Source organism: Magnolia sinica, chromosome 19, assembly GCF_029962835.1.
Source record: "Magnolia sinica isolate HGM2019 chromosome 19, MsV1, whole genome shotgun sequence".
NCBI lineage: Eukaryota > Viridiplantae > Streptophyta > Magnoliopsida > Magnoliales > Magnoliaceae > Magnolia > Magnolia sinica.
Window position 1 is genome coordinate 36,666,523 of NC_080591.1, and position 19,921 is coordinate 36,686,443.

A 19,921-nucleotide genomic window follows, 5' to 3' on the forward strand; every position below is an offset into this window, starting at 1 on the left:
CTAACAGAGGCGAGTCATCGCCAGGAACACGGAGTTGCCCTAGAGCCTCCGTCATGCGCTCGATGGCAGCCTACAGTCCTTGCATGACTTGCTGATTTTCTCGTTGCGCCGCTTCGACGGCCGCTACAATTACAGTATAATTCCCTGGAGACCGTCCATGAAATTATTGTCTGACCCGTTGTTAAAAGCCATTGATCCAAAGAAAAGCCTGGCTCTGATACCAACTGACGCAGGGAAGGACATGATAAGGTCGATCACCATCTTCCTCGATCGATAAACGCCTTGAATCCCCTAGGCACTCTTGAATCCACAAGAGATTTTTCTCGAATCCATGAGAGATAATATAAATCTGAGAATCTTAATTGATTGAATGAATAAAAAATGAGTTTTTGCATTCTTAAGTAACCCTAAACAAACCCTAAAAACATAATCAAAGAGTTTTAATCGAGCAAGGAAACAAATTCTGAAAAAACGAGTAAATTCCCACATCCGTCGATTTGTTGTCAACCGGTCGAAATTGCTCAAAAACATCACGAGGCTAAAACTTGAAATTCTGTGAATTTCGACCTGTCGAACAGTATTTTGACCTATCGACAAGATCTATCAACCTGTTGAAACTGGTAGAAATTGTCCAGCACCAATTCTGGAATTTCTTGCAGAATTTCGACCTGTAATTGGTCGATTGGTTGAACCATGCTAAATGTCATCGATCCTTCTTGGCTTCTTTTCTTCAGTCCATATTAGCCATGATCGTATCCGCGACCCATTCTACATCAAGATTTCACACTAATCAATAATAATAATAATAACTGCTACAACCAATTGTTGCTTTTGGCAGTTTCCAAAAATTCAAAAAAGATACCAATCCTTGTAGTTCTAAATCAAGCACCAAAAAAAAGGAAAAGGGGATCTTACGAGTAAATTCACCAAATATCAACAAATCTTGATTATCTTACAAATTTATTTTTATTTTTTTAATCTCAAATACTAATTGCTTGCTGTAAAAGAATCGCAATAAATTAGAGGACAAAAAGAACCCAAAAAACTATCCAAACAAAAATATCCAGCAAGCCCTAGTTGCCACAGACCAGTTTATGCAAACAACTTGAAGAAAAACACCCCAAAAACCTAATCAAAACTAAATGTCCAGCGACTTTTCAAAGAAAATTGGAATCTGTAGCAAGATCCCTGGTTAATTACATTCAATCGTTGATTAGGTTGCAACGACTCTCAAACTGAGAGAAATTTGAGAAGAAAGAAAAGAAAAGAAAATTGAAGTAAAAATGGAGAAGAGAGAAAAGGAGATCAAGAAGGGAGGAAAAGGAGAAAACCCTAAAGAGTTTTTTTTTGCTCCGATGCCATGTTGGAGAGAAAAACGCCCCTAGGAGAGAAAAACTCTAACTAGAAGTCCAGACCCCTTCTTATTTATATTAAGTGATGTCCCAAATTACATAAAATACCCTTGAAACCAAGGGAAAAATAGGAAAAAGAAAAGAAAGAAAAATAATGAGAGAAATAAGAGGAAAATAGGAGAAGGCCCGTAGTCCACAAAGAGAAGGCCACGGTCCACAGAAAGAGGACCCATGGTCCAGAACTATACATGTCTACAAGTTGTAAACAATTTACACAGCTCTGGATGTTGTGAAAGCCATTGTTTTGAATATTTGTATCGTATTGGCCGATACGGCCATATTATATCCTTATCGGCCTAATACGATGTACGAGGCATATTGGCTCACTCCAATAACTGGGGGCGATATGGCAGAGCTGGCCATGAAAGCCTAAATTTAAAACTTTTTTCAAAATTTCTCTTATTTTTCCTCCTCTTTTTTTTTTTTAATCATTTAAACTATGGAGAAGGGTTACACAGTCACTTTAGATTAGATTTAGACCTATTTTGGGGATGAAAACAAAGGATTTGAGTGGGATTTGACAAATCGAAGTGGATTTGACCATTATGGAGAAAAAAAAAAGGGGAAAGCCATCACCTTTTTTTGAACTTCAATTTCCTTTTGTTGTATACCAATGTAATGGACCATAATCACTAAATCATGCTTGACTTGTGCTGAATTAGAGCCTGTTTGGTTGACTTCCAACAGGTGAAGCCAACAAGCAACATTCTGATATATATATAAAAAATCTGATAAACCATTATATACATGCCCAAAATACCAAAAAAAAAAAAAAAAAAGGACAGATTCTTGAATATCTCATGTATTCCGTTTTTCTGATAAAGGTTAGATTCTTGAATATCTCATGTATTCCTTTTTTCTGATATCTCCCCTTATTTCTTTGGCTTAAAATAAAATTTTGACTGACGTGGTCCGATATAGTTCAATACAACCAATACCAATACATGACGGTGATGCCTATACCGCATCATTCTTCTGTTGGGCTGATACGCCCCTGATTCCAATATTCAGAACCATGGTGAAAGGGGTGGAAACTCTTTAAACCTTGTAAATACCTCATTTAAAAGGCAAGCAACTGATTCCACTTGGCAAGTTGAGTAACATTTTACCATGTAAACACTTTCATTTACCTCCAATAGATCTTTTTTGCTTTTTCTTTTTCTCTTATGAAAAAAGAATTAAAAATAAACACTGTACCCCTTTTCTCTCTCCCTAAAAACTACCAGTACCAAACACAAGAAACTAATTACCTGGTAAAGACTTCACCAGTACCTAAATTACCCCCAAGGGCACATTCAGAAATGTGGCAGCACGCCAATCAGGAATGGAATCAACCACCCAAATCACAAGCAGGTGAAACTTCAGGCCTAACCTGAGATTACACCAATCCCAGTGGTAACAGAAAAGCATGCTTTGAAAATAAATTGCAAATGCACCAGAAAAACAGAAAACTTTCGGAACCTTACCAGTAACCTGAAGCAAGCAACTTCCCTCCAATAACTTTTGGAGGCTTGCCCCATATATGAGCATTGGGGTTTTTCTTGAAAACATGCTTTTGCTTGTTGGCTCCTCTAAAAACTCGATACCTGCACAAGACAAGGACAGTTTGAAAACTACTAGAAATTTCTAGAAACTGCCTACTAACAAAGTTTGCTATTTAAGGTAGGTGTTCCCCAAATGAATGCAATATCCTGATTGTCAAATAATAAAAAAGAAAAATGCTCTAGTGCAACAAGTGCATGGGAACATTCCACACACCTAGTGGACACATGAGCGGTCCATATCATTGATCCAGTCCCCATTTGGTCCAAACCACTGCTCATAGGCCACCTTGATAAAAAAAAAATACAGTAGTTGGAATTATCCTAACTATCCGATCAATAGCATACAGAAGTGGACGGTCAAGATCATTTACAGAAAAAGGAGGTCCAATCACCAATCTTTCATTCAGAGGACTCCACCTTGGATTTCTTATGGTTCTAAATAATCAATTTGGTCCAACCATGCCCACTCAGCATGATCTTTCCACAGTAGCTCAAGAAGGTTGGTTAGACCTACTGGACAGTCCAGATCAATGCTACTGCCCACATGTCCAAATGCAGCTAGGGGCATGGGAATGCTCTTATGCACTGGAGTATTATCCAATAAATATTGAAATTTGTTTACCCAATTAAAAAAACTAAGCAGTTGGCAACAACAGCTGCTTTTGTTAGCTCCACTTTGTTTCCCAAAAGCCACCAACCCTGGACCAGTGATAGAACATTCAAATCACTTGAAAGAATCATAGACAATACATGGAAGAAACTGAGAGGGATAATAATGGTATTAATGGTTCAATTCACAAGCACAAATAATAATAATTGCTGTTGTACTTGAGCTCAGTACAAGAGATACATGACCGGTTGCTATGAAACTTTAGATGTAATTTATGTTAAAGGAATGCATTTATGCATATACCTGCAGAATATGTTGCCTGTGTTGGGGACAAGGTACTGAAATCTTTTGTATACCAGCTAACTCGCCACAATAATGTAATTATTCAATAAACTCTCTTTCCACCTGTTCCTCCCTCCCTTGGTAGCACAATCCCCCCCATGAGAATCTCACAACATGATCTCTCTCTTCTTTCTCTGCTTTTCTGGATTTTTGAGATTCAAATCTCACAACAAGTATCAAAGCAGGCTGATCGAGGAGATACCATTCATCTTCTTTGGTCACCTCTTCTAACTGTGTCTGTGGTTTCAAGGTCGGGCCCACTTCACTAGTCCAAGGGTACAGGTGAGTGCAGAATCTGACAGGGGAGAAGAAAATATTCCAAGTATTGTCGAGGTTCTTTCACCATTAAAAGGTTAGTAAAATTTTCTCAGATTTGATCTTGGCTGTTGATATTCATAATAGTGATCGCAATCGGCATCTGATTTTTTGGACTTGCCGATTTTTATTTTTATTTTTTCCATCTAAGAATGAACAATCATTGTTATTTTGTTTGGGTGATGTTTTGACGTGTTCACCCAATAGTTGCACAAAGCGTGATGCGAAGCAGCAACAGATTCAGGAGTGGGAGCAGGGAAGCATCTCTTTCAAAATGTTAGCAAGTATAAACAGCTAGAAAATGTGATTCAAAGCGGAAGCAGCACCTGATCAGAAGGATCATGCAACTAATTTCATTCTTTGATGCAGGAACAATGTATGAAGCCAATTAATCAGTGAGATCAATCAGAAAAATTAAATTAATTTAAAAAATCACAAACCATGCTAACATGATTACAAATCTCAAGATTCTAAGAAGAATTCATACATAGTTCAGGGTTAAGTTGTCAAATATCATCCTACATGATCATTAAATACAGAAAATTGGGATCTAAAAGATGTAGGGATATACAAGGAGGAAACCTAATACTATCTAGGGCTTGCTAAATCAAGACAAGGGTAAATCTAGGGTTAGGGAAATTTGGGGAAGAATGAAATTACAGCTTAATTGTTCCAATTGGATGAGAAAATTTTGGGGATTTGGGTTGTAATTAAAAGGAATTAGGGTTTGGATGATTGGGTGTTAGGAAATTGAAGTGAATTAAGGGAATTAGGGTTTGGGGAATTTGGGAACTTAGGGTTAGGGTTAGGGTTTAGGTATAGGATAAGAGCATTTTGAAGGGGAATCAAAAGGAAATCAAAAGGGAAAGAGGGTGGCTGTATAAACCAGCCCGCAGGGTACACACATGTGGCTTTATGGTCACACATGTGAGGCTTGGGTGGCTAGGGTTTGATCCGTAATGGAAGGGGTGATGGGGAAGGTCAAGGGAAAAGCAAAGAAGGGGTTTTGGAAGGCTATTGGAGGTCTAGAACAAGAAGAAGAAATCTCAACACAATACCTCGAATGGAGAAGAAAAAATCAGTGGCTGATAATTGGAAGCCTCGCACTTCTGTGGTTAAAGAAGTGCATCGCACCAACCTTCATTCCAAATTGCATGGAAGAAGTCTCCACATCACGTGAAGAAGAAAAAAAGAGCTTTTATAGTTTTTTTTTAGAGAAATTCCACCATTAAAGGGAGGTCACCCCCTAGCCGCAGGCGTGCATGATGTAATGTCCTCATCAACTCCCCTTGGCTAAGAAGAGTTCGCCTCTAGCAGACAAAAACTCCGGTAACGTTCAAGTATGTTTGGGTGTAAAGTCTGCAGCGCTGCCTCTGTAATCCACATGCTATTCGAAATCGGTCTGTTCTTCCACTTGACGAGGAATTTCTGAAATCCCCCCTGGCAAGTGGAAACCTTTTGTGTATATAGTATATCTTCAACTTGTTCACTTCGAGTAGGCAAGGAGGGCAAGTGTGCCAAAGGCTGGGATTATGGAACAGGTAGAGGCCATAGGTTAGGGACTGGGTCATTGTTTGTCACAGTCTGTGGGAGGGTTTGAAAATTGATCATAAGGCGAAGTAGCAAGACCCTTATATCGTACTAGATCTTCCACATTAAAAGTAGAGGTAATTCCCATGGTAGGTGGAAGGTCTACTACATATGTATTAGGACCCAATTTCTTTAGTATTTTGTATGGTCCTGCACTACACACTTGCAACTTTTTGACAACTCCCTGTGGAAACCATTCGGGCCTCATACGAACCATGACATAATTGCTTACTTGGAATTCCTGGAATTTGCGATGAGAATCAACAAGCGTTTTGTATTTTTCATTACTTAAATTAATCATCTTCCTGATCTCAATATGCAACTCATGTATATGACGTGCAAACTCATGTGCTAACTTTGATGGCCTGTGGGACACAAACATAGGTATGAGATCTACAGGTTTCCTACGTTTGTACCCATGCACAACCTCAAAAGGACTCATGCCTATGGACCTATTAATGGAACTATTATATGCTAATTCGGCTATAGGCAAAACGGTATCTCAAGTTCTAATGTGATCTCCCACAAGGCACCTAAGCAGATTTCAAAGACTTCCTATTAACGACCTCAATCTGGCCGTCTGTCTAGGGATAATAGATGAGAATTGAAGCCTTGTCCCCATCATGTGCCATAGTGTCTTCCAAAAATAGCTCATAAAGCGTACATCACGATCAGACACTATGGTCTTTGGTAGACCATGTAAACATACCACCTCCCCAAAGAAAAGTTTAACAACATTGGGAGCATCCGACGTTTTTTGAGCACGGAAAGAAATGGGCCATTTTGGAAAAAACGGTCCACAACCGCAAAGATGGAATTGTGTTTCTTGATAGTTTTTGGTAAGCCCAACAAGAAATCCATACTAATGTCCTGCCACGAAGCATATGGCATAGACAAAGGCGTATACAATCCCGTATTTTGTTTTCTCTGCTTCGCCAGTTAACAAGTCCACATTGCCCAATGATCTTGGCTACATCTCGATTGAGACTTGGCCAATAAAATCTATCATTCACAAGGGCAATGGTCTTATCTCTCCCCAAATGACCAGCTATTCCTCCTGCATGAAGTTCCCAAACTAGGAAATCATGGAGGGAAGTATGGGGAATGCAAAAACTGTCATATTTAAATAGGAAATCATCAGTGATGACAAACCCGCAGCTGTCACTCGATTGACTATCTCGTAATGGCGTGTACAACTCATCAAAGTCTGGGCATATATGATACTCTTCTTTCAGCTACTCAAACCCCTCAAACCTAGTCACTTCTACACTCATACTCTAGAGTAATGATAGATCCGAACGGATGACAACCCCAAGTGCAGGGCTGCGATGTAGTTTTAACTCGATGAGGCTAAGATCAAATCCACAGGAACTTATATTTATGCATTCTCAAAAACACTTTAGAACTAGAACTAAACCTAGAATTAGAAGAAATAATGGTGAATATCTAAGTAACTTAAGGAAGAAATCAATAAAATAAAATGTTAAAGCGCCAAGGATCCACTTCTAGCCATTCTCAATGCCTAATTCACTTGATTCAATTAGAAAACTCAATTGAAATCAAAGTCTTATCCTATCCAGCCGGATAATAGAGCAGTTAATTCATAATTCTTAAACAGAAATAGATCTGAACTTCAATTAATTTAGTTCCCACATGAAGCACCAAGTTATTGATCATAGGAATTCAAAGTATCTATCATGCCCATAGTCTATGATAGATCAATGAATTTTACATATCAATCCCTTGCAAAAGAGAAGCAAACAATCTTAGCCTTCCTAAGCATACAAAGTGCCCGGAGTCGACATTAGATCAAAATAAACAAAAAAAAAAAAACTTTCTTCAAATCAAGTAACTTGAATCGAAGTAAATTATAATATCAAAAATAACTACAAGCCTCACCTCTTAGCGCTATCTAAAAGATTTAGCCAAACATTGTCATAGTCGAACTAAACTCAAACGAAAACATAAAAAAGAACTTAGAACTGAAATATTAGAGAAAAAGAATGACTACGCAAAAGCTCTGTAACTCCTTGCTCTCTCCCAAACCCTAATTCGTATCTATAAGAGCGTAAATCACCCCCTTAAATAAGAAAAACTCACACCGAATTTGGACCAACTTCAAATTTTCGCACTTTTTTTACGCTTCGGTCGCACCGAATTTGTCTCTCGGCTCCAACCGAATTTCCTCAAAAGTCTTATGTACTCTATCTCCCTCAGGTCGCACTAAACCCTCCTTCGGTGGGACCAAACAACACTTCAGTCGCACCGACTGTCAAGCCGAATTTCACTGTTTGTTGCTGGACTGTTTTTTGTACTTTCAATCTCACCAAACCAACCTCAGGTGGGACCGAACAGTTTGTTATTTCTATTATTGAACTGTGTGATTTTCCAAACTTTTCTCCATCTTTAATGCTTGGTTTTCTTAGATCTTTGGTAGTTAAATTCTCCAATGTTGTCCTCCATAAATCTAACTCTCCACTTGGTCATTCTTCAAGCATTAAATCATTGTTTTAATCATCCTTTTCATCTTAGCTCTCCAAATCACATCACACAGCAAAACATATGTAATTAGATCAATTAAGCACACTTATGCTTATAAACCCAATGCACAATAAGGGGGCAATATGCAATATTTCACACTCAGCAAGTAGCGCCACATGACGACTAAGGGCATTGGCAAGGTTGTTCTCGACCCTGGCCTTATGTTTGAGAACGAAAGAATATTCCTGAATAAATTGAACTCATTAGCATGCCTAGGGTTTAGTTTCTTTGGGAATTAAAGTAACGTAAGGCCTCATGATCAGAAAACATGACAAATTATTGCGGTAATAAATAATGACACCAATGGCCCAAGAACTAAACGACCACATAGAACTCATTGTCATAGGTAGAATACCATTGCTTTGCTTCATTTAACTTCTCACTAAAGTAAGCAACGGGGTGCCCTTCTTGACTAAGCACTCCACCTATACCTATACTAGATGTGTCACAGGCAACTTCAAAGATTTTAAAAAAGTCCGGAAGGCACATGACAGGAGCTTCACTCATTTTGCCCTTTATCTCTTTGAATGCTCTAGAGGTTGCTTTAGTCTATGTGAACTCCTCTCTCTTTATGCAGTTAGTAATGGGAGTCATGATGGAACTTAACCCTCGAATGAACCACCTATAGAAAGTTATTAAGTTGTGTAAGCTCTGCACCTCGTGAATATTGCGCAGTTCAGGCCACTCTACTATGGCCCTAACCTTTTTAAGGTCCGCTTTCATGCCCTCAAATGATACTATGAACCCTAAGAAAATAACGTTATTTAACATGAATGTGCACTTCTTAAGGTTGGCATAAAGCTTTTCAATTCCGAGGACTTCACAAACTTCCCTTAGATGGTGGAGATGTTGTTCCTTTGATGTGTTATAGATAAGAATATCGTCGAAATACACAAGGAAGTTACCCATAAAGGGTCTCAACACCTAGGTCATTACTCTCATAAATGTGCTCAGAGCATTGGTCAAGCCAAAGGGCATGACTAGCCACTCATATAGACCATCTTTCATCTTGAAGGTTGTCTTCCATTCATCTCCTGGGCAAATACCTATCTGGTAATATCCGCTCTTGAGGTCAATTTTTGAAAAGATGGTGGCACCCGCTATCATATCTAGCATATCGTCAAGACACAGTATGAAAATCGGTACTTGACCATGATCTTATTGATGGCTCTACTGTCCACACACATGCGCCACGTGCCGTCTTTCTTGGGTTTAAGGAGAGCTAGCACAGTGCACGAACTCAAACTCTCCTGAATGAAACCCTTCCTAAGGAGCTCATCAGCCTGCTTCTTCAACTCTACATGTTCTTTAGGGTTCATTCGATAGTAAGGAAGGTTTGGTAGGGTCGCCCCAGGGACAAAATCAATGGCATATTGGATGTCCCTCATAGGTGAAGGCTCATCTGGTAGGTCATCTAGGAATATAACGTGAAACTCATCCAGAATCAGAATCACCTCAGGGGGTCCCTTTACACTAACTTCAATGTAACTTCTCTAGCCACTAAGGCATACACCATTGAATCTACCTTAGTCTCTCTCAAACTCCATGGCGTTTATAACATGAAGAGACTTAGGTTGGGATTTCCTTGTATCCCTTAAGTTACTCGACTTCCCCTCGGCTTTCTTCTCCGCATTGCTTTTTGGTGGGAGAGGAACTAAAGTGATCTTCTTGCCCTGATGCATGAATGATCACATATTTGAGCGGCCATATATCATCACATCAAATAAACAAGGCCGCCCCAAAATGATGTGGCCAACATACATAGACAGAACGTCACACCACAACAAGTCTGAATAGGATTCGAAATGAACAGGGACAAGACATCGCTAGGTAACGAGTATGGAAGATGTGTCAACCCCCAAAACTCTAAAGGGTTGAGGTCGAGGTTTGGGTTTGAAACCCAAATGAGATAAAGTGCCAGTGGAGACCACATTTGCACAGTTACCAATATCGACTGTCACCTTACAATTCTTTTTCTCACATTTTGCATAGGTGTAAAAAATTGTAGTCTGACGCCAGTCATCGGTCAACTTAGCATTGGTCAAGGCACACCTAAATACTACAAGTGGTGTGGTCTCATCTTCCTCTACCTCTTCGTCACTAGCACCAATGACATTGGGCTAATAAACTTCTTCATAGTCGCCCAGTTCATCTCTCTCATTCTCACCTTCACCAATCACTAGGGCCTTGTTTCTCTCTGCATAATGAACTAAATTGTAGCAATTAAAGCATCGCGTTAGGTCACTTCCCTAGAGCTAGCACTTGCTACTCCCTTTCCTTCAACATCTTTAGGATTGGATTGGGAACCAACTTAGGGCTTGGATTGACTCCCCACATTAGACTTAGTCCCTTGAGGAATAGTCATGACTGTTGAGGGTTAAATATTGCATATTAGACCCTAGTTATTACTTGGTTTTTCGTACAAGATAATGCTTAAATGTTCTATTTTAATCATGTTTTTGTTGCAAGGTGAATTTAAGAGCTTGGATTGAAAAAGGTACTAAAAGCTTAGATTTGATGCTCAGGAATCACCAAGGCAAGGAACGGATCTTAGGAGACAGAGATTGAAGAATTCACACGCCAAAGATCCAAGAAAATCAAGTGATTGAAGATAAAGACGCCTGAAAATCGTCCTGAATGCAAGATCACAGGGTTCCCACCATCCGTTCGGCATGAAACTTCATATTTGGCCTGAGGATCATAAAGTAACCGTACACGTAAAATTTCAGCCCTTGAATCTTTGTGGAAGTGGTCTAACGAGAAGATCCGCCATAAATCATCGATTTGGGGCCCACCTGATCTTTGGATATGCATTAATTTTGGTCTCAACCCCTTAAATTAGATGAGAAAACATATGGTTGGAGTAGATTTCTCATGAGTATCACGATAGGCCCCACCTTGGGTTGCGTGCGCACACAGTGCATGTGAGCGCGCATTACACCGAACCATGGGAGTCGATCAGCGTGCGCTAACCCGACTCCCACCCGGATTCAAGTCCAGCGTCCGCATCCAAGGACACTGAGATGATGAGTGGCCCACCACCATCATCCCAATGGTTGATCCGGACTGTCCATTCGAACCAAACGGTGGAACCGACCTCAACCATGGTGTCCATCTACCGCCATGCACGTGCACACATGAATACCACTTCAAACACAGGATGAACGGCAGGAAGATTTGATCCCTTGGGCCACACCAAACTCGAGTAAAAGCGTCCATTCCTGACTGAAATTTCGAGAGGAATCTAATGGACGGAGTGGATTTCCTCACCGGCGTCGATCATGGGCCCCACTGACGCCACCGACTACAACTGCGTAATTCATTACGCAACGCACGTCCGGAAATCGCCCGGTTTTTACGAGCTGTAGTGCGATCATGGACACGGCCGGATCCATGATCTGGACCGTCCACAAGCTACAAAAGGTGGGGCCAACCCCATCCATGAAGACGGAACCAAGTTCAAGACGATCGGCCATCCCAAACTATCATCCAAACGCAAGACTGTTTGCGTTCTCGCTGCGCAAGGTGCGAAAGACTGTTGCTGCGTAAACACTCCACCGCCCTTCTCCACTCCAGCCGACTTACCTCTTATCTATAAAAGGAGAGAGAAAGGAGAGAAGGACAATCAGCCGTGGACGTGTGAAGCAAAGAAGAAACGGACGAGAGAGAGAGAGAGAGAGAGAGAGAGAGAGAGGAGCGGACAGCCACCCAAGGGGTTTTTCTTCCCTCTTTAGTTTTCTTCTTTTGATGCTTTTGTTTGAGAGATTCTAGTTAATCATGTTTGTGGTTGGCTAAACCTCTTAGCTAGGGCTAAGAGGTGAAGCTTGTAGTGTGATGGGATCGTTTCTATGGCTTTAATTCATGTTAAGTTGAACTGTCTTTGAATTTAGTTTGATTATAAGAAATGCTTTTAGTTTTTAATGGTTTGTTGTGACTTAAATTACAATAGATCTGCGATAGCTTCGAGTATGTTCTTTTCATTATAGGGATTGTGAACTTGGGAACCCTGTTGTTCACCATCGTCCCCTGGGCATGGTTGGATGATAGAACCCTTTCTAACGTTCATAATTCTCTCAGATTGGTTGTGGATTGGTAAATTCTGTTGTTTGCTTTGTCTCATGGACATGGTTTTGTGATGGAATCAATTCTAGTCCTCATACCTCTAATCCATTGAGAACTAGATGAAAAGAAGTTCAGATTTGAGTTTTAATGAGATATCTTCCAATTGGATGAAGATGGGACTCTGATTCCAGTTGCGGTTTTTGAATCAAGCATAGATCTCCCTGATCTCTACAAGTGGATCCTTGGAAACCCTAGTTTCCCACCTTTGAAATTTACAAGTTTTAGTTAAACAGTCCACAATTATTCCCTTAAATTCTACTGATTTAGATTACATCTTCTTCTAGTTCTAGTTCTAGTTACTTTCAGAATACGTACAAGGTTCAGTCCCTGTGGATTCGACCTCGGCCTTACCGAAATTATTACTACATTGCGACCCTACACTTGGGGTTGTTAACAATGACACTTGAATCCCGAGAGTCAAATCACATCCCAACTGGTGTTTTGAGATAGTGCTTGATGTCTTGCACCACTTGGTACATGTGCTCCAAGGTGCCAATGTCACAAGACAAAAGTTCTCAGTGGATCTTAAATCGGAGGCCCGTCCTAAATCTGGACAGCGTGATCATCGAGTCCTCCTCAATGTTAAATCGCACAATATATTCCTAAAACTTGGCGATGTAATCAGACACAATCATAGAACCCTGACGCATGACCTACCACTAGTCCAGGAGCCTCTGGCAGTAAGAGAGAGGGAGATACTTTTCCTTAAGCACTTCTTTCATCTCAACCCAGTGCGCAACTAAGGGTTCTCCACTCTCAATCTTACGCTCCATGTTGGTCCAAAAAAGTTTGGTCTGGTCTACCAGCTTCATCTTGGCAAATCTCAACAGATGGTCATTAGACATATCGTACCACTCAAAATAGTGGTCCATGTCAGTCATCCTGTCAAGGAATGCCTTTAGATCCAAGCAACCATCAAAACTAGGAGCCTCAACTTCCACACTCTTCATGGCTTGAGCGTCTGGGTCATGACGGTCATAATGTTTCTCACGTTGCGGTAGCACTGGTGCTCATCCACAGCCAACGCCTTAGCCACGACCACGTCCTCACCTATCAACTTGATCCTCAGCTTGTGATTGAACATCTTCCCCAATGCCGAGATTCACCTGAAGGAAGACCTCAAGCTGATTGACGCGGGATTGGTCACAGCCAATTGAGTAGTGGTGGTCCTATCGTACGCTTCAATGGCTGTCAAACGGTGGTTGATAACGTTAAGGGCATTGGCAATCTGCTCTACATTCATAATGGGATATAGACCAAAACCACATCCTGAACGAGTGGGCATACGCAAGGAAACTCTAAAAGGGAAAACCTAAACCCTAGGGTAATGTTATGATAAAGATAAAAACCAACCTGGAGATCAAATTGGACATACAACAGAAACTAATCTGAAAATTCAGCAAGCCGTTAACCTGAAGTACTATGCTGAAAATTCAGCAGGTTGGCAATCTAAGAGTACCAAGCTGAAAATTCAGCAAGAGTGTGAAAATTACAAATTGAAAATTCAGCAAGGTGACAACCTGAGATTACTACACTGAAAATTCAGCAATGGTAATGTGGAGAACACTAGCTGAAAATTCAACAATGGGATATTCCAAACTAGGAACAAAATTCAGCAAGATAAACCTAGATTCTACATACAATGTATGCTCTACCAACCCTAGATGTGACTCTTAACCTAAGTGCAACACAAAAATCATATGCTAAACCTAGGCTGTGATACCAAATAATGAGCGAGATCAATGAGCAAAATTAAATTAATTAATAAAAATTATAAATCATGCTAACATCACCACAAATCTCAAGATTCTAAGAAGAATTCATACATAGTTCAAGGATAAGTTGTCAAGCATCGTCCTACACAATCATTAAATATAGAAAACTAGGATCTAATGGATGTAGGGACATCCAAATATAATAGGGTTAGGCCTAATTCAAGGAGGAAAACCTAATACTATCTAGTGTTTGCTAAATCAAGATAAGGGTAAGTCTAGGGTTAGGGAAATTTGGGGGGAAAATGAAATTACGGCTTAATTGTTCCAATTGGATGAGAAAATTTTGGGAATTTGGGTTGTAATTAAAAGGAATTCAGGTTTGGATGATTGGGTGTTAGCGAATTGAAGTGAATTAAGGGAATTAAGGTTTTAGCGTTTGGGGAATTTGGGAACTTAGGGTTAGGGTTTAGGTCTAGGATTAAGAGGGTTTTGATGTGGAATCAAAAGGAAAACAAAAGGGGGAGAGGGTGGCCGTACGGACCAGCCCACGGGATCCACACATGTGGTCGTACGGTCACACGTGTGAGGCTTGGGTGGCTAGGTTTTGGTCCGTAGTGGATGGGGTGATGAGGAAGGTCAAAGGGAAAGCAAAGAAGGGGTTTTGGAAGGCTATTGGAGGTTTGGAATAAGAAGAAGATGAAATCTCCACAAAATTCCTTGAATGGAGAAGGAAAAATCAATGGTTGATAGTTGGAAGCATTGCACATCCATGCTTGAAGAAGAGCATCACACCGATCTTTGTTCCAAATCGCATGAAACAAGTCTTGCTCTTCTTTTGAAAGATAAGCAACATAAAAAAGGTGATGGAGGAAGCCATTTTTTAGCCTAAGCAGTGTTCGAAGTATCGGTATCGCTACAAGTTTCATTGGCCAAGGATACGAAAACAATATCGATATCACCGATAATATTCCTGATAACTAGAAATGCGAGGAAACATAGGAAAAACCAAGGTGTTCCAAAATGGTAATGATGGTCGTAATGGCCACCACAGTTACCGTTATGATATGGGCCATATCGGCCGTTACGGCCCCCGTATCGACCGTTACTGCTCTTTTTTTTTTTTTTGAAAATAAAAAAAATAAAATTTGTTACAGGACTGTTACGAGGCCATTACGGGCCGTTTTTTCTGTAGTGGCCGTTACGACCGTTACCGTTACATAACAGATTTTGAATACCTGGGGGAAGAGAGAACGAAGATGATAGATGAAAGCCTTGCACCTCCGTTAAATAGGAATGGAATCACACTACACCCAAGCTCTAAATCACATGGAGTATTTCTTCAAATCACATGAAGAAGAGAAAACACAAAGCTTTTTTTTTCTAAGTAATGGCATTAGGGCTTCACACACCCATCTTTCTCTTTTATAGTCTCAGAAAAGACCTTTTACAAAAAGACGCTCTCAAATAAGATTCTCAACATAAAGACGCTTAATAAATTAAAAGTTGCTCCTAACTCCCTAATCTCAACACAAATATAAGGTATACCAAAAATAACAAGCATGTAAACAATCTAAACAACTAAACTATTTCATGGCCCATGGGGGTCCATGATCAAGATGTCCAATGATGATGATCTAACAGTCCAATCATTGTGTCCACCTAATCCAACGGTCTGATGTGTCCATCAAACTCCTATATGCAACCCACGTGCATCTTTCCAGTGTAAGGTCTTCAAAGATACACGAACATGCAAGTGGGGTCTTCAATGTGGCTAGGAATGTGTACTGGGCCAAATGGGCCCCATGTAATGGTCGTCTAGCCATAAGGAGACTAGCTCAGCCCTCCTCTAGTGTGGTGCTCGAATGTCCTCATCACATGGTGACCATAATGTTTCTGTAAAAGCTACTGAAAGTCAAGCCACTAATAGTATTAGTGACTCCAATCCCACTGGTGGACTCATTCAAGTCCCCTGCACTGAATATGAGTCTAGATCCAAATCATGAAAATATCAACCGAAACACTACTTTTAAACCTTTATCGAGCACAAATCTTGTGCAAATAGGTACCTACAACTTTTGCTTGTCATGTTACTTTCTTCTACCAATAGCCCTTTGGGAAATTAACTCTTGAACCACTAATAATGTCTAGTACATTAAAAATCCTTTTCTTCCATTGATCATACTAGTCGTCAAAAAGTGCAAGTAGTGGATGGCACCTTTACGAACATAGAGGGAAAATGTTTACCCTATTTCTTCCAACTTGTCCTTGTCCTCAATTGTTTTATGCCCACAATCTCTGCTAACACGTTATCTATAAGTAATCTCACAAAGTCTTTAAACCATTCTGTAACCTTTTCCATACTCATCTTTCAGGACCCGAGGATGAAGAAGGTGGTTGGTGATGGTCATTAAGAATATGGATTATATCTTCTGGACTCTCGTACTTGCTCTCGCCATACTACTTCAGTTTGAATAAAGAACTTCATGTGTGGCATTATCAGTTTGGCCATCTTTCCAATAGTGAAATATGTGAACTTTCAAAATATCATAATAGTTTGTTTCCTCTCTGAAAAATAATTTAATTAATACATTCTAATGGTTAGACATCTCCTATAACTGCTTATGTTGGATCTCATTATTTTGTATCTTTCATTGACGATGCATCACATATGATTGAGAGATACCTCATGAACAACAAAACAGAAGTCTTTCATCACTTTAAAGCCTTTCACAAATGGATGTGCAACCAATTTCAGACAACCATCTTGACACTTCGCAATGATAATGGCGGAGAATACATTTCTACAGAATTTCAAGCATACTAAAGAGGGGCATGGTATTGAATATCAAACCTCATGTTCACATACTCTCAACAAAATGAAGTGGCCAAACAAAAAATCCCCATTTACTTGAAGCTAGTAAGGCCCTCTTGGTAGAAATGCAGGTATCTATTGATTTGATAGTGCTTACCGCATGCTAATTAACCGTTTACCTATTATAGTTTAGGAAGGTTTGATAGAAATGCAGGTATATATTGGTTTGATAGTGCACCCTTGGGATACGGATACATATCGGTTATCGCACGGGATTATTGGTTGTATCACATAATGTATCGCTGTTGTTGGGAAACATGGGAACATTGGGAAATTGGTCGAATTTTTCAAGGAAACTTCTGGGATTGTTGAAAAAGACATAAATATACACTTAGAAATCAAAACATTACAAAAAAAAAAAGTGCACATAATAGGGGATTCCTTTGTATGGGGTCCTAATACATGCATTGTCCAACTAAACTGATGCAAGTATATTTAAAGTATATTTATATAATTTATAAACATAAGAAGACATGCATGGAAACACAAGCAATACATTCAAAGCAAAAGAAGAATCACTATATCAGGTTACATGTTTGATTTTGTGTTTGGATGCAAAGATTATAATTGATTTGTGAGAAATTGAGAAATTTTGATTTTTCCCAATTTTCCGTAACTTTCCCCCTATCCCCCAAATCTTGAAATCGCTCCAAATCCATGATTTTCATGAAAAACATGAAGAATGATAGATTTGTAACCATTTGACACTGATTTAACGTGATTTACAACAACAAAAATGGATCGAAAATTGAAAATGCTCACCAGATCGAATAGGTAGGGGATATAGCGGCACTACCTATGCATTTCGTATCACACAAGTGGGATGCAAGTTATATCGTAGGATAAATCGGCCAATATCTTTGTTATTTAAAACACTGCCTGGAACAATCCAAAAATATTCTTCCAGACTTCCTTAACAAATGACACAAACACTGGGATGATAAACTACTCTTCTGAAAATTATCCATCATGAGTACCCTATCTTCCTCTCTAATAGATCCCTTCTACAGATAGGGATCAAACTGTGGAGCTACCGACAAGTGAACCGCTTTGCAAAAGTAGGGTGTCTCGATTCTAAGCTAACCTAACCAAGGAAGGGAATACCTCTTCAAGCAGTCTTTTCCCAAACCAAATGTCCTCCAAAAATCAGATGCGACAGTGCTCAAGCAAAATCCGACCCAATCTTTGAATCTGCTTGCCACACTCTTAAGTTCATATTTCATAACCACCTTCCTTGTTGATGATGCTCTGCAAAGAGAAGAGTCCTTAGCAAGCCATGCTCCTAACCTAGTTCCATATTTTCTTGTTATCATTTTTACCATAGGCTAGCCTCTTCCGAACCAAACATCCACAACCATTTTGCCTAGGAGAGCTTGATCATTAACCTTTAGCTCCCCTAATGTCGGCTCCACCAACAAATGTTGGATTTTGTATCTCCTTCCCTTGCAGTGAAATTTATGGCTTACCTCCCACTCCTTCACAAAGGAAATCACACATTATCCACTCCAAACTACCCACCACCGAAGATGAGCATTGAAACAAAGCCATCAAGTAGATTGGCATATTTGACATTACTACCTTAATTAGCACTAATCTTCCTCCTACAGACAAATGTCTGCTTTTCCATCTATAAAGCTTTCTTTTGATTCCTTCTATTACCTTGTCACATAGATGTTTCTAAATGCAAAATATAAGGCCAAGGTAAGATGACAAGAGACTATCAACTTTCTAAAAATCTCCATCAAGGCCCAGACATCCTCATCTAAAGTTATATGCCCAATAAAGTTATGTGCCCAATAACTCCTCTTATGGATATTGATCTTCAACCCCGAAACCACATCAAACAACCTAAGAGTTTTCCTCAAATATCCATTCTCTTAATATTTGAATTGCCAATAAAAGCATATCATCCATAAACTAGAGTTGACATATCCGGCGCGAAAAACTCTCCACTTGGAACCATTTTATGAAGATCTACCTCTACCCCTCTTCTCCAAGATCCTATGTAGCGCCTCACTACCACAACCAACCAAAATGAAAACAATGAATAACCTGTTTAAGCCCTCCCAAAGCCTTAAAGAAGCCTTTAGTTGATCCATTCAGTAGGATCAAGAATCTAGCTAAGCGAACACATTCCTTTACGCAACGCCTCGACTTCTCACCATAACCCAAACTAGCTAGCATGTAATCAAGTTCCAATTGACTTGATCATATACTTTTGCCAAATCTAATTTGAACAAAATCCCCTCTATACTTCCTTTATGCCAAGAACATATGCATTTGTGAGCTACTAAAGCCTCATTGAGGATCTACCTACCAAACACAAAAGCTACTTGAGCCTTAGAAATGATGGATCCCAACACTCCTTTGATCTGGAGGCTAGGATTTTAGCCAGATCTTACGTGGGCTTCCAATCAAAATAATTGGGCTCTTCCTTCGAAGTTAGGGTTATGAAGGATGCACCCAACACCGCAAAAAGTCTCCATCGTTCACCAAATTAATGAAAAAATTCCATTAAACCCTCATTTACCACCTCCCAAAATACCTTGAAGAAAGCCATAAAATACCCATCCGGACCTAGAAAGAATGCACTGACTCTTTAATTTCCCTTTCATTTTCTAACTTTTTTGCCTCTAGCTCTAAAATTTGAGCAAACGATAAATTTTCTAACTTTAGCCGCTTCCACCCCTCATCTAATAGGAGATTTAAGTAGAATTTTACAATTCACCACAGTTGGTTTTTATCCTAAACTCTCACCCTATGAACCAACAAACTATGGATCTTGTTTGATCATACCCTAGCACTAGCAACACTATGGAAGAACTCAGTGTTTTTGTCCCCTTGAGCTACATCGCCCT

At 39.7% G+C, this 19,921-nt stretch overlaps 1 protein-coding gene across 5 annotated transcripts in view; it reads right to left on the reverse strand.

Moving 5' to 3' along the window:
* Nucleotides 1-19,921, reverse strand: part of LOC131234349 (delta(14)-sterol reductase) — an 88,257-nt gene that overhangs the window by 18,250 nt on the left and 50,086 nt on the right. For all 5 annotated transcript variants that reach the window (XM_058231164.1, XM_058231161.1, XM_058231162.1 and 2 more), the window contains 2 exons: nt 3,579-3,655; nt 2,879-2,998 (listed from right to left, as the gene is read on the reverse strand). In XM_058231164.1, the coding sequence (XP_058087147.1) occupies nt 2,879-2,998; nt 3,579-3,655 (197 nt within the window). The remainder of the gene's footprint in view (nt 1-2,878; nt 2,999-3,578; nt 3,656-19,921) is intronic.